At 33.1% G+C, this 15,303-nt stretch overlaps 2 protein-coding genes across 5 annotated transcripts; one reads left to right on the top strand and one right to left on the bottom strand.

Moving 5' to 3' along the window:
* Positions 1-103: 103 nt before the first annotated feature.
* LOC106664027 (CDGSH iron-sulfur domain-containing protein 2 homolog) lies at positions 104-7,803 on the bottom strand. The gene is made up of 3 exons (XM_014389386.2): positions 7,595-7,803; positions 577-662; positions 104-503 (listed from the first exon to the last, which is right to left on the bottom strand). Exons 1-3 carry the CDS (start codon positions 7,689-7,691, stop codon positions 312-314), a joined length of 375 nt encoding a protein of 124 aa, XP_014244872.1. The 5' UTR covers positions 7,692-7,803; the 3' UTR covers positions 104-311.
* Positions 7,804-10,281: 2,478 nt separating this feature from the next.
* On the top strand, positions 10,282-15,036 carry LOC106664034. Of its 4 annotated transcripts, none has more exons than XM_014389395.1 (7): positions 10,282-10,383; positions 11,787-11,867; positions 11,987-12,037; positions 12,114-12,179; positions 13,806-13,853; positions 14,129-14,173; positions 14,271-15,036. In XM_014389395.1, exons 2-7 carry the CDS (start codon positions 11,828-11,830, stop codon positions 14,957-14,959), a joined length of 939 nt encoding a protein of 312 aa, XP_014244881.1. In that variant the 5' UTR covers positions 10,282-10,383; positions 11,787-11,827; the 3' UTR covers positions 14,960-15,036. The 4 variants fall into 4 exon arrangements, with proteins under 4 accessions (XP_014244881.1, XP_014244885.1, XP_014244882.1 ...); XM_014389396.1 differs by lacking the exon at positions 10,282-10,383 and adding an exon at positions 10,384-10,491; XM_014389399.1 differs by lacking the exon at positions 13,806-13,853.
* Positions 15,037-15,303: the final 267 nt, after the last annotated feature.

The raw sequence follows: 15,303 nt of genomic DNA on the forward strand, positions 1-15,303 counted from the left end.
TAAAAATTACAACAAAGTCCAAAATATATTTTTATTAATATTTTAACAACCAATCACAACTAATTATTAAGGCAAGAAAATTGATATTTTAAAAAATAAAAAATAAATTCTACGTATCACTTTATTTATTGTACTTGTCATCAATTTATTGAAAGGACCTATAAAAAATGTTAAAAAAGAAAAACAAACCGACATTTCATACTGTCGAATGGTACGGACTCAAAATAGCTTTTCCTCCGGTAAACAGAATATTTAACAGAATAAATCGTAATAATGAATTATCCGACACTACTTGTTAGAATATCAAACAATCACTTTTTCTTGACGACGACAGGGCCGACGTTGTCACCGGTTTCAGCGTTGTGAGCACCGTGCGAGCCATCGCAGTATGGGAATTTTTTACTTCTCCAACACCGGCAGTAAGCAGTCGAATCGCCGAGATCCTCTATGTTCGCTATATGTACAACTTTGGCTTCGTGCTTTTGTACTGAAGGATTAACAACCTGATAAAAAGAGGAAAAAAAATGATTATAAGTTGATTGGAATAGAAGTTATAAAAATATAATTTTTACTTACTAATCGAGGTTTTACCGCCCTATAAGCAGTGTAAGACAATCCTCCTACTACTGCAAAAAAAGGGACGAGCGATGCCCAATCCTTCACTAAAAAATAAATTTGTTAACAATTTTAGTTTTTAAGGGTAAATTTCATAACAATATGGTTTTTTTATTCTCTGTGGAATGTTATATAATCTTCAATGTTTTGTTTTGGATAGAGATAACATTGATTTAAAAATTCACTAATTTCGTGGTCCGCTTGACCAATTTTATTACATTACAATTAATTAAGGTTTTTAGTTGAGATGAAAAAAAGTTAATGGCACGAGCGGGATTCGAACCCACGATCTTCGGCTAGATACGCCGCTGCTCTACCACTTGAGCTATCGTGACCTCGATCCACTCGGACACCAACTTCCCATCTCAACCGCACCTTTTGAATTTTCCCTCCTTTTTGCCATTTTTCAATTCATAATTATTCATAAATTTCAATTCATATTAATTGGTCAAGTGAACCACGAAATTAGTGAATTTTTATGTTAAATTGAAGTTTATTTTTACTGCAACGACTTTACTGCTACATTGACGACATTTGAAAAATGGCAAAAAGGAGGGAAAATTCAAAAGGTGGGGTTGAGATAGGAAGTTGATGTCTGAGTGGATCGAGGTCACGATAGCTCAAGTGGTAGAGCAGCGGCGTATCTAGCTGAAGATCGTGGGTTCAAATCCCGCTCGTGCCATTAACTTTTTTTCATCTCAACTAAAAACGTTAATTAATTGTAATGTATTAATTGGTTAAGCGGACCACGATATTAGTGAATTTAATGAATTAAAGTGAAGTACACTTCACTAAAGCTCTCCGTGGCCATTTCATTTGTCGTTGAGAATCCAATACTCATAAGGTGGGGTTGAGATAGGAAGTTGATGTCCGAGTGGATCGAGGTCACGATAGCTCAACCGAAGATCTTGGGTTCGAATCCCGCTCGTGCCATTAACTTTTTTCATCTCAACTAAAAACCTTAATTAATTTTAATTGATTTAAAAATTAATTGTTAAAACAGCGCTAACAAAATGAAAATTACATAGACATCGGGTCGTTGTATGTTTGCTAATTGATCAATAATTAAAACTATCCAAATTCAAAGTTTACAAATAAACTGTATTTAAAATTGGGCAAAGAATTTATAAATTGAGCATGATCATACTGGGGGATATGACTGACTTTGATCTCGGATGCAACCTTTTGTGATCTGTCCTGGGTCTTTTGTGCAAAAATAGTCACAACAGACCAAAAGCAAGGTCAAAGTATGCCAGTTTTGCCTTGTTTTCACAGACTGACTGGTGATGGTGGTATGGAATCTACTCCTGCGTTGCAGTCATGCGACTCGTGTGCACTGATTCTCATGCTTATGTTCAACAGATATGCTGAGGAGCTGGAGTATCTTGGAAAAAAATTAGTAGTAATCTCCGGACATATCAGGCTGGAGAGAAAGCGCAGGCCAGGCAAGAGCAATTTACTCCAGACCTGTCACATTCAGACCCACTGACATTCAATGAGCAATAAAGAATGTGGTAAAAAAAAGGAGGACCAGGTCGTCCAAGAAGTTCATGCTCGAGAGCTCCCAGTGACTAAATTGCAGAAGAAAATTTTTCTAATCCGACTCAGAATTGGCCGTACATGGTTTGACACACAAGCACTGTTGGGCCAAAAACCTCTTTTCCCTTATATAATTATATGATGTCATTCCTTGGCTCCTTATAGGGACAGAAAATGCTACCTGAAAAGTGAATTATGCTTGAACACCGCAGGGAATCTTTGGGTCTCCTGTTCCAATTTTTTTGAGAAAACAGTCCTGCTTTATTATATAGTACTTGTTAGATATCCCATTTCGTATACATTGATAGTAAATGTATTTATTAGTGCGAATCAAAAACTCCAGAATGAAAGATTCTTGTGGTGTACCGGGATGTCATAGGATCGACTCTGAACATAAGTGTGCTGAATTGAGCTTGTAAAAATCAATCAACAATCAGTGAGAACACCTATTGACCCTGAACCCTTTTGCGGCATACCAAATTGACAAAATCGTAGCTCTACTAAACAATGGGTTAAAAATAATTCCTCTGTTTCTTTGTGATTATATTCCAGGACAGACCCATGGGTGCCCTTTAAAAAAGTTTTGGGATCTGATAAGCCAACACTAAACAGTGCAATTGCACGGTGGACCGTGTGGTTGATACAACCTTAAACTTAGTACATGGAAAATAGATTGAAAGATGTCATAGATGCCGAACATCCTGGTGGAAAATCTCATGTAATGTGTCATGAGCCAACAGGATTATTAAATGGTCAAGACTCTAAATAAACTAAGATGCACAATAAACTCCATGAGTGACGGAATAATGAAGACAAGTTGATAAAAAACTTTCAAGTTATCTGATATTAAGTGCAAATAATTTAATCCCACTTTTATTTGCGTTTAGATAACAAAATGCCAACTATGCATAAGAAACGTCTCGTGAGCGTTTTGTCATTCGCTACTTTGCAGTTAAAAATGAATGGGAAAATTATAATGGGAATTAAAACTCATAAATTGATCCCAAATAATGTGAAAATCCTGGAATTAACAGATTATACAATTTTTTATATTGAGCGTTATTTATATATATCAATAAATAATGAGCCAGGAATAAACTTTAGTTATTGGAACATATACATAAATGAGAGAATATTTTTGAGTGACATTGCAAAAATGTAACTTGGAACATTTTCTCACTCCTGTTTGTTATTCACTAATTAATAGAAAAAATGAATGGGAAAATACAGTTAGAATGGAAACTGAAGCGAGTTGGATTTTATCAATGTGAACATAAAAGCCTAGTTAGTAGTTTATTATATAAAAAAAAGGCTAATATGGTATACTAGTCACTCCAATATTATACAAAATGGTACCCAGAAAATACAGTTAGAAATTAAAACTTAAAAATGGCTCCAGAATAATGTGAAAATCTTGGAATTCATTGATTAGATAGACAGATGTTAATTTAATTGTAGCATACAGTTTTACCCAATGACCTCTTTAGGTGGTCTCTAAAGAGGTGTTCTCTCTTGATTCTAAATCTATTGAACTTGTCTCTTGAGTTTAGGATTAGGCTACTCACTGACCTTGAGTACATTTATTCACTGTTATACTGTTTATAGTTTGTACTGGCACTTCTTCATTATGCTTTGGATTCTTACGCTATGTAAGATTTTACATAAAAGTTTTTTGTTGAGTTATATTAACATCTTTAGAGGGTACAACGCCGGTTAAAAATATTTTTTGAAATGTCCGTCTCAAGTTTAGTATGAATTATGTGGATCTCGGTATGGTTTGGATGAAAAACAAATTCATTTTTTACCTATCAAGTTTTGACATATTTTTACATATGGTATATTTGATTATGAAAGTATATATTGAAGTATATACTCCTATATATATAAGTATACCACCATATCTCTCTCTCCCTCTCACTCTCTCTCTCTTTCTCTCTCTCTCTCTCTCTCTCTCTCTCTCTCTCTCTTTTTCTCGACTTTACTTTTTATTAATATAAAAATCAAATATCAATATATCAATAAAAAGTCAAATAGAATCGACATAAAAGCCGGAGAAATAGATTGGGATTGGTTTTTTCCAAAGAACTACTTTCAATCAAACAGAAATATTTGAAAAAATTAAAAAGTAAATAAATCAAAAACAGGGAAAACATGCCTGAGATTATTTTTATATTTTACTTCTCCCGCAATATCTGGAAATTATCTTTTGATATTTGAAGCACTGCGTAATATAAAGAGAAAACCTTTATGAGAATTTTGCAAAGAAACATGATTCTATTTTTTTTAATATGTAATTCTTTTTGCCCTTATTAAGTTTGCTTGTCTTTAATATTTTATTATCAAACAGCTCATACTAGGAAAAGTAAAGAAATTTTTAATTTAAATTTTCATAAGCCGCACTGATGTTGACACCTCTCACGTTTCTTACTGGCAAATCTGAAGGATTGAATCTTAGGACGAAAGATCCAAGTATGTAAGTAATTTTTTTTTAATTTGGGGTTTCTGATAGACAGGGTCATCCACTTCTTTTAATAAACCCAATTCAGATTTTTTCGAAAATCACACTATGTAGTGGCATAAAAATGAGCTTCAAAAATAAATGAAAAGTGGAGACAAAATATAAAATGTTTAAAAGATTTTTTTCATTTCAAATATATTTTTCCTGATATATAATGAAACTAAGGATTAAGTTACTCCATAATCCAGTTTTTCAATGGTGGTTATAACCATTTATGTTTTAGTCATCAATTGACTAAGTTCCTCCTTTCAATTAATTATTCTTTTTATGTAAGGTCTAGGTTGAGATAAAAAAAGTCAGTGCCATGAGCGGGATTCGAACCCACGATCTTCGGCTAGATATGCCGCTACTCTACCACTTGAGCTATCATGACTTTGATCCACTCAGACACCAACTTCCCATCTCAACCTACAACCGTTCCAATTTTCCCTCTTTTTGCCATTTTTCGAATGCCGTAAAATCAGGATTCAATTTTCAGTGACTTATGAAGTGGCCACAGGAAGCAATTAGTGAAGTAATTACATCTTTTAATTATTAAATTAATCCATATTTGGTTAGTGGCCATAATTATTCCTTTTCATCTAAGATTTTTGGTTGAGATGAAAAATTAGAGTCACGAGTGAGATTCGAACCGACCTTTGGCTCAATATACCGCTGCTCGCTGCTATAACTACTTGAGCTATAGTGACTTCAATACCCTCAGACACCAACTTCCCATCTCAACCTAAACCAATTTTAAAAAATGGCAATTGGCTTTCTTCATGTGACTTTCAAATATAACGTCCGGTTTCTGAAATTCTTCTCTTCTTCAGCTCACTTCGGTCTATACATGGTAAAAAATGTCCATATGATCCCCTTAGGGATGGAATTAAAAAAAATAATAATAATAATTCTATCTTAGCCGGCTATCCATGTCATTATAGTTATGCACTGATGAAATTTCAGTCATCGGTTTGGTCTATGCATGATCTGTCAGTCATGGAACTATGTTGAATCTACAGAATATACGGGTGGATTTGAAAAAAAATCATTTCTTAGCAGCTACGCACTGACAAAATTTCAACCATTGGTTTGGACTGTGCGTCTGTCAGTCAGAGATGGAACTGCTTTACATATATAGGGATGGAATTTGAAAAAAAAAAATCCTTTCTTAGTCCATGTCATTATAGGAATGCACTGATGAAATTTCAGCCCTTTAGATCCAGTGGTTTGGTCCGTGCGTTGTCTCTCAGTCATGGAACTGTTTTAATTCTACAGAAGATAAGGGTGGATTTCAAAAAATACTTTGTTAGTCCAAGTCATTATAGGAATGCACTGATGAAATTTCAGCCCTTTAGATCCAGTGGTTTGGTTTGTAAGTTGTCTGTCAGTCTTTTAACTGTTTTAAATCTACAGAAGATAGGGATGAATTTTAAAAAATTCTTTCTTAGAATATGTCATTATAGGAATGTGCTGACTAAATGTGAACCCTTTAGATCCAGCGGTTTGGTCAGTCAGTCATGGAACTGTTTTATATAAAGAGAAGATAGGAATGGATTTCAAAAACTAATTTCTTAGTCCAAGTCATTATAGGAATACACTGATGAAATTTCAGCCATTTAGATCCAGAGGTTTGGTCTGTAAGTTGTCTAGCAGTCATGGAACTGTTTTAAATCTACAGAAGATAGGGATGGATTTCAAAAAATCCTTTCTGAGTCCATGTCATTATAGGAATGCATAGTCAAAACTTCAACCCTACAGACCCAGTGGTTTGGTCTGTGCATTGTCTCTCAGTCATGGAACCCCAATTCTACAGAAGATAAGGGTGGATTTAAAAAAATTCTTTCTTAGAATATGTCATTATAGGAATGCGCTAACTAAATGTCAACCCTTTAGATCCAGCGGTTTGGTCTGTACATTGTCTGTCAGTCAGTAACAAAACTGTTTTATATACATCTCCTCAACTGTTTTATATACATCTCCTCAACTGTTTTATATACATCAATAAATAATGAGCTAGAAATGTACTTTCGTTATTGGAAAATGTGTAGAAATTAGTGACCGTTAATCGATATCTGAATAGTTATTGGAAAACATAAATGAGAAATTCACTAGTTTTCGTGGTCTGCTTGACCAGACCAATTAATATCTTTCAAATGGCAAAAATGAGGGAAAATTCAAAAGGTGGAGTTGAGATGGGAAGTTAGTGTCCAAGTGGATCGAGGTCACGATAGTTCAAGTGGTTATAGCAGCGGCGTATCTACCCGAAGATCGTGGGTTCGAATCCCGCTCATGACATTGACTTCTTTATCTCAACTAAAAACCTTAATTGAAATAAATGAGAAAACCTCCTTGAGTGACTTTGCATAAATTTTATCATTGACTAATTTATAGCTAAAAATTAACGAGAAAGTTGAAATTAGGAATGGAAATTGAACCTTCTTGGATTTTATTCATTGTGAACATGTTCCTAGTTAGTAGTTTATTATATAAAAAAAAGGCTAATATTGTAGTCTAGCCAAGAAGTTATGTAACAAATTAATCAGGAAAATATTTTCTGAACAGGATTTATAAATGAAGAAAACTTGAACGACCTTGCAGTAAAGGAAGGAAAATTGGTCTTAATTTCTGAAAGGATTTTTTTTCTTTTGTAGTTCAAGAATAAAAGGAAATGTCAAGCATTGAATGGCCTAATTTAGTTTTAAGAATTTTTTTTTTTAAAGAAAATTGAGAGCATTGATTTTTTTAAAATCATGAAGTCAGATCTTAATAAATAAAAAGGCAGGTTTATGTTGAAATTAAACATCGCGTTTGACTTGTGACTGATTTAAAATAGAATCTTTTTCACAGATAATCCAATGGAACGAGGTTACGCCCTGTGTCCGAATCTAAATAAATTAGAAAAAGAATCTTTTATAAAAAAAAAATCGTTTTTATGCGTACCACCCAGTCTGAACCATCCTCCAACGCTCTTCGGCAGTGGAAGCCCTTGCAGGTAATGTGGCAAGTGGACTGTGACCAAATTGGACAGGGGTTCCATTTTTGTTCTCTTCCACAAAACTTCCACAAGCACAGAACAGAAAGATGCCGCACACTGCACAGACACAGAGTTGGACGTTGACCGAGGATCGAACGGCCGGTTGACCGTCCCTGTCCCTTCAACCGTCACCGTCTGAGTCGACGAAATTGAATTCCTCTCTTTTATTTATATTTATATAAAAATTAATCTCTTTTTTACTGTTTTATTTAGCAACATGAACGATTTTTCTATGCTAAATGTAAGAATTGGGCGGAAAAGAGCAAAATTTGAATATTTATTCAGCGACTGGTTCAATCTTTAGCCAGGGTGCAGCACTGAAATTTACACCTTACAAACAAACATAATAATTATCAATAATTAATTTCCATAATTAACTGGTTCTCTCGTCCCGATTTTACATAATCTGTAATTATTTAAGTGTCTCACCCAAAAATACTCTTTACCCACCAGTAAATAATTTTGAGTCTAAGAAAAGATTGTCTTTAGTATGTCACTCATTTTGCTACAGAACTACATAATTATTAAGACAGTGAAATAAGCCTTTATTTCCAGCATTATTATGTAAAATAATAATATCAATATTTATACACTGCTGGACAAAATAAGTGCACCGCCCTTAAATTTTAATATATTACATTTATTCCTATTTTGCATACTAAATATAGGGTTGGTTGTAAAAATAAAACATTTAAAAAAATATTGATTACCTAATTTAAAAAAAAGAGATTGATTGAATAAAGAAAAAAACAGAAAATTCAAAAGGAATCGCAAGGAATTTGTAATACCATTATTTGCTCTGATTCAAAAAGTGGTCTTGAAGCAATCAAAAATAATTTATTATTAAATTTAATTATTATAAAATAATAATTTAAAAATAATTTTTGACCCATACATCTTAGAAATTCACAAATATCTCTATGAAATTAGAACTGGAAATTTGTTAGGAGGTTCTTGGATTTGAGTTCTTGAATCCATTGTTCCCTCATTTTCTTTTTATCCTTCTGTCTGAGGTACTGATTAATAGTGGGTTCCTATGCCACAGAAGGGTTCAGGTCCTGTCAGCGTTATAACAGCCCCTTTTCTTGCAAGGGTGTCCGCTTTCTTGTTGCCTTTTACTCCTATGTGTCCTGGGACCCAGCGGAGGCTGACTTTGTTCTGCGTATCTAATAAGTTTAATTTGGTTTTGCAGTTCATCATCATCTTTGAACTAATGATATTTGAGCTTAGTGATTTTATGACTGCTTCGCTATCTGACATGATAGCTAGGTTCTTGTTTTTGTACCCTTTAGTCAACTTGAATTGAGTACATCTCTCGATTGCGTGAACCTCAGCTTGGAAGATGGTGTATTTTCCAAGGGGTTCTGAGTATTTGGTTCCAGGACCGAATACTCCTACCCCCGTAATTTCCTGTGTTCAAAATTCATCAGTGTACTAAAAGATGATGCCATTCTTAAAGGAGTGTTTTCATATCATTACCATTCTTTTTTGGTACTTAGGGGGAGGGAAAAGGAGGGAAAACTCATAAGGTGGGGTTGAGATGGGGAGTTGATGTCCGAGTGGATCGAGGTCACGATAGCTCAGGTGGTAGAGCAGCAGCGTATCTAGCCAAAGGTCGTGGGTTCGAATCCCTCTCGTGCCATTAGCTTTTTTTCATCTCAACTAAAAACCTTAATTAATTGTTTGGTACTTAGGTTTATTTGGAAGTTTTGATTGAATTCAAACATCCTGGTCATGTCATCTCTTGGAGCCATGAGTATCGGATGGTCCATGTTATACTGTTTATAGTTTGTACTGGCAGTATCTTCTTTATTACGCTTTGGATTCTTATGCTATGTAAGATTTTCTTTTTGAATAAATATGCAACAAATGTTGCAGTATGTGTAGAATTTTAATCTATATTTGAATAAGTCTGGTGTTCTCATGGGTTCTGAGTATTTAGTTCCAGGAGCGAATTCTCCTATCCCTGTATCTTCTTGTGTTCTAGATCCATCTGTGCACCAAAAGATGGTGCTATTTTTAAAGGAGGTGTTTTTCTTTTGTTCCCATTCTTACTACTTCTCCATTACTCTTGGAGCCAGGAGTATTGGATGGTCCTTCATTATTTTGTTGCAGTCTCTCCATTTTAATTTTATTACTGTTGAAGGTTTCACTTTAATGATACTAATAATAGTTTTCTGTGCTGTCCTCATTACCATGTGGGGTAGAGGGATTAATCCCATTAATTTTTCCATACCAACTGTGCGACATGTTCTCACAAATCTCTGTATTTTAAGTTAGCAAAAATAATATGCAATCACATACAAATCGAGATTCTAGATATAATTAATCAAATTACTACTGGCGCAAATTGAAATAAGCTCTTTGTTAATTTTTGTATATGATGATTTGAGAAAATATATGGAGAATATGAAACAATAAAGATGTTAGGTCATAATATGTATTTTAATATTATTTAATTGAGAAATGACTTTAAAAAAAATATTTGGGAGAATTTTAGGAAGCAGTTTTACCCAACGACCTTTTCAGGTGGTCTCTAAAGAGCTGTTCTCTCTTGATTCTAACTCTATTGAATTTGTCTCTTGAGTTTAGGATTAGGTTACTCACTGACCTTGAGTAAGTTTATTCACTGTTATACTGTTAATAGTTTGTACTGGCCGCATCAACTTTATTATGCTTTGGATTCATATGCTATGTAAGATTTTCTTTTTGAATAAATATACAACGAACGTTGCAGTATGTGTAGAATTTTAATCAAAATTCGAATAAGCCTTCCAGTTGTCAAAACATTGAGATAAAACGTGTATGTATGTGGATTATTTTTATTATTGTAAGTTCTCATTTTAAAGTATGCAGCAGATCATGCTACATACAGTTAAAAAAGTCTTTATAGATCACAATTTAATGTAACTTAAAAATGAATTTATACTATATGTGTACTTATTAAAATTTTTAGTTGAGTTATATTAAGCTCTTTAGATGGTAAAATCACGCTTAAAAATATTTTTTGAATCAAAGAGGAATGTAAAGTTATATCCTAAATGTCAGTCTCAACTTTGTTATAAATTATGTGGATCTCGGTATGGTTTGGATGAAAAACAAATTAATTTTTTTACCTATCAATGTTTTCATTACAGTTCGTGGTCCGATTGACCAATTAATTTTTTTCCATTAATTAATATTTATGAAAGGTATTGGTTAAGATAAAAAGTCAGTGTCACGAGCGGAATTCGAACCCACGATCTTCGGCTCAATACATCGCCGCTCTACCACTTGAGCTATCGTGACTTCGATCCGCCCCGACACTAACTTCCCATCTCAACTCACCTCTCGAATTTTCCCTCCTTTTTGCCATTTTTCAAATGTGTAATCCATTTGATTCTCAGCGACAAATGAAAAATGGCAAAAAGGAGGGAAAATTTGGGAGGTGAGGTTAAGATGGGAAGTTAGTGTCGGGGCGAATCGAAGTCACGATAGCTCAAGTGGTACAGCAGCGGCCTATCTAGCCAAAGATCGTGGGTTCGAATCTCGCTCGTGACACTGACTTTTTTATCCTAACCAATACCTTTCATAAATATTTGTTTTGACGTATTTTAAGGTCATCATCAGGACAAAACCTTCTTAAAGATGTCTACGCATCGGCATAATTATAAATTTTTAATAGTTACTGAGTCAGTCTATTGAAAACTTAATTACGACAATTTGTTGACATATTTAAGATGGTTTTATCTTGATGATGACCTTAGAATAAAGCAAAAGTTTGACAGGTAATGATTACATTTTTTTTTTATCCCTACAAGTTAAAAAAGTTGTCGACAAGCTAATACTAAACAGAATCTTGTTTGGGTCGGACTGGGCGAATGGCTAGAAAAAGCGTATGGAAGTTATGATGAGCCTTGAGTACGATGAGTAGGTGTGTCAGGGGTACATTCGGATTGGAAAAGATTGAGAACCACCGGTCAAAAGGAACTTGGACGTCGTTTATTATTATATAATTTACTTAATAACATGTCCCTTATTTTGTTACGATTTTCTGTGCCAAATCAATTTTTTTAAATCCTATAAAGGAATGCTGCATTAATTATCTCCCATTTTTAGGGTTGGGATATTGATGTTTAAAAAGTCGTACCAAAGGAAAAATGTCCAGACGGCGAAGCCCTAGGTTGCACGATAAAAAAGGTAATTTGATAAAATCAATTCGCTTATGTTTTTAACATTTTTTTTATTAAACAAGTTTGAATAATTTAATAGCGCATAAAAATACATTATAAATTGTTCATCTTTTATTTTATTCGTAGATTTACAGGGTGATTCAACAGATGAAAGTGAATCATTATCCGAACGTGAAGGTTTGTAAATTTAATTTATTTAATGTTTGTTATTTATGCTGATTAATAAATAATATTTGCTCTTTTGTTTGTTTAGAATCTCCCTTTAGAGTGCCTGAAAATAAATCACTTCCAGAACAGAGAAGAATTTTACATCCAGTTGGTATGAAATTATATGTGTATGGAGTATATACAGGGTGACTATGTACAGACATCGACACCAGAAAGTGATCCTACAACTAAAAAGTCAATATTGACCAAAGTTTAATTCTCAATTGTATTCTAAATGTTACTTTTAAGGTTTGCATAAACCCTCGAATATAGACAAGCTGTTTGCCTTCTTACTTGGATTATTGTCTATTAGTATGGGGTGGATTGAGCTTCTTGGTGGTTGCCACACACCTCTCTGGGAGCCTTGGGTCACTGCAGGGCTTTCAGATCTGGGGGGTATGGACGTTGGCAATGGCACGCCCCTCAGATATCTGTCCAACAACAAGAAAATACAAATAAGATAAATTTTTGGGTAAAGGGGATTGCCTGTGAGAGAGGGCAATGCTGTTGTCGTAAATGTTGGGTTGTCTGGGCTTGCCTCCTTGTCTGATCCCGGGGCTGTTTGGAACCCCTTGAGGTGGATCACCTTTCTGTTAAAAAATGTTTGCTTAAGCACTTGTTAATTTTCCAAGCTCATTTATTACCGACAAAACCATAAAATTTAAGTTTAATTGTTAAAAAATTGATAAAAAATGTTGAATTTTCTATTAAAAAATAATGAAAGTAATACAAAGTAAAAAAACTCTATGGTTCAAAATTGAACATAAAAAAACTTTTAAAAATTAAATTAAATGTTCAAAATGACACCTTCTTGAAGATGTAAGCCGAGGAAAGCGAACATTTTGAACATTTAATTTAATTTTTTAAGCTTTGCAGATTGTTTCAATTTTGTACCAAAGAGTCTGTTTAGTTTATTTTATTTTTGTTTTCATTATTTTTTAATAAAGTTTAAAAAATTAATGATATTTAATGAATAATTTTTTAAAATTGATTGTAACCAAAGTCAATTTTTTTTAGCAGTTAAACATTATTTTTACATAACAGATCTTTGAGCAGTTAATTTTAATTCTCGGTAGTACCATATCTGTCCGAATTTATAAAACGAAGAAAATTTTATTTAAATTTTGGACAAGAACTTTTAAAAGTTATAAAAGTCTTCTTAGTAATTTTATTTTATTTTATTTTTTTGCTTAAGGTTATAACATAAAACAAATCTCTAAGGGTTCTCGAGCTCTTTTCATTGTTAAAATCTGATTTACAGTATGATTAACATTTTATGAGATTCCAGGGTCTTTATGGTATAAAATTGTGCGAAGTTGAAGTAGCATGAGAAATAAAATATCTTCGATACAATTGAGAATGAGACTTTGGGCTATAAAAAAATTTTTTTTTAGTCCAGTTTGACATGTAGGATAACTTCACTATTTTTTTTCGTGGTCCGCTTGACCAATGGCAAAAAGGAGGGAAAATTCAAAGTTCTCAAGGTTGAGATGGGAAGTGTCCGAGTGGATCGAAGTTACGCTAGCTCAAGAGGTAGAGTGGCATATCAAGCCGAAGGTCGTGGGTTCGAATCCCGCTCGTGACACTGACTTTTTTATCTCAACTAAAAACCTTAATTAATTGATTGTAGGATAACCTGAAGTATCGATGTCAGTTCATGGGGACACCCGGTATATACTTTATAAACTTCTTTATTTCTAAAAAATATAAATATTTTAATGTTGTATAACATTTCCAGAAAATAAAAGTAAAAATCGTCTAGAACAGCATACTGCTTATAAAGATGGTATGAATGTTATATAATATTAACTAAACTTATAAACTTATTACTTCCAATTTTTATGTAAAGACTTTGATAAGAAAAATTAATGTCACAAGTGGGATTTGAACCCTCGATCTTTTGCCCTTACATATATGTTGTATTGAGGTCACGGGTTTGAGTCCTGCTCGGGACACTAATTTTTCTTCTCAACTGTATAAAAATTGGAAATAATAATAATAATAAAGAGATAATTAATTTAATAATTATTTATTACTCATTTTTAATGTTTTTAATTCTAGATTATGAAGCATCGCAGGAAAGCTCAAAGAAATACCTTTTCCATGGTAATTAATGAATGGACACTTTTTACAAATTGATTTTAATAATTTTTGTTTTAATGTATATTCTTGGGTGTATAATTTTTTAAAAATATTTCAAAAGTGTTGGCAGGTCTTTTGGTCAGCAGTATATTGACTACAATAGGTGCTGTGATTTTTGTCAACTTCTCGTCATACTCTACACTCAATAAGCCAGATTTGAATTATCCCAGAACCAAAGTCATATTAGCAGTGGATGAAATAAGAAAAATTTATAAAAATCAGAACAAAGGTACATTTGAACACATAACAGTGGGTCTTAATTCGACGCCATCTGTTTTCATGTTGATTTACAACGGCAATAAAGAAGAAGCCGAGTGCATTCCTTCAACGATAAAGAAATATTTCAAAGAACATTTTCATTTCGAGAAAGAACCAATAGAATTGAAAGGACCGGAGATTAAAGAAGAAGAACAATTTGACTTTCTTGAAGAGTACACAAGCAAATTAAATATTAGCAAGCTTATGATTGTTTACAATCTGGACGGCATGAGCGCAGATGTGGCGGAAAACTTTCATTCGTTTTGCGATGTTGAAAATCCTCTGATACCAGATGCTGTTATAATATTTACATTGAAAATTGGCGATAAACTTTATTTACAAAATAAAAATCCTCTGAAGAAAGCACGTACATTTTTAGAGGAAAAATGGAAGAATCTAAGTGCCTATGCTCGAGACACATTGATAACAAGGCTGATCACTAATGCCATTGAAATTAATAAAGAAGATCATTTCTCCTGCCCGTATAAGTGATGTGATATAATTTAATTTGAAATTGTTAAACACAACATAAATTGTACAAAACAAAATTACAAATTTATTAAACCATCTTTTTTGTTAATTATTATAATTTGATATTTTTTCATATCGATTCTAATAATTCTTTGGAATAAAATATATCCTTGGATTTTTTAAAATTATTGGGTGATATATAGGGAAAAAAAAATTCAGTCAAATTTTAGGATTGTAATGATAATAAAATGAGCAATAAAGCAATAATAACATAATGATAATTAAGTGCGGGAAGTGGCAGAGCAAGTTTACTTCTTACTCAATTCACTAGTTTCGTGGTCCGCTTGACCAATTAATATATTCCA

This window comes from Cimex lectularius, unplaced genomic scaffold (genome assembly GCF_000648675.2).
Source record: "Cimex lectularius strain Harlan isolate CLEC.00 unplaced genomic scaffold, Clec_2.1 scaffold26, whole genome shotgun sequence".
In the NCBI taxonomy this organism is placed as follows: Eukaryota; Metazoa; Arthropoda; class Insecta; order Hemiptera; family Cimicidae; genus Cimex; species Cimex lectularius.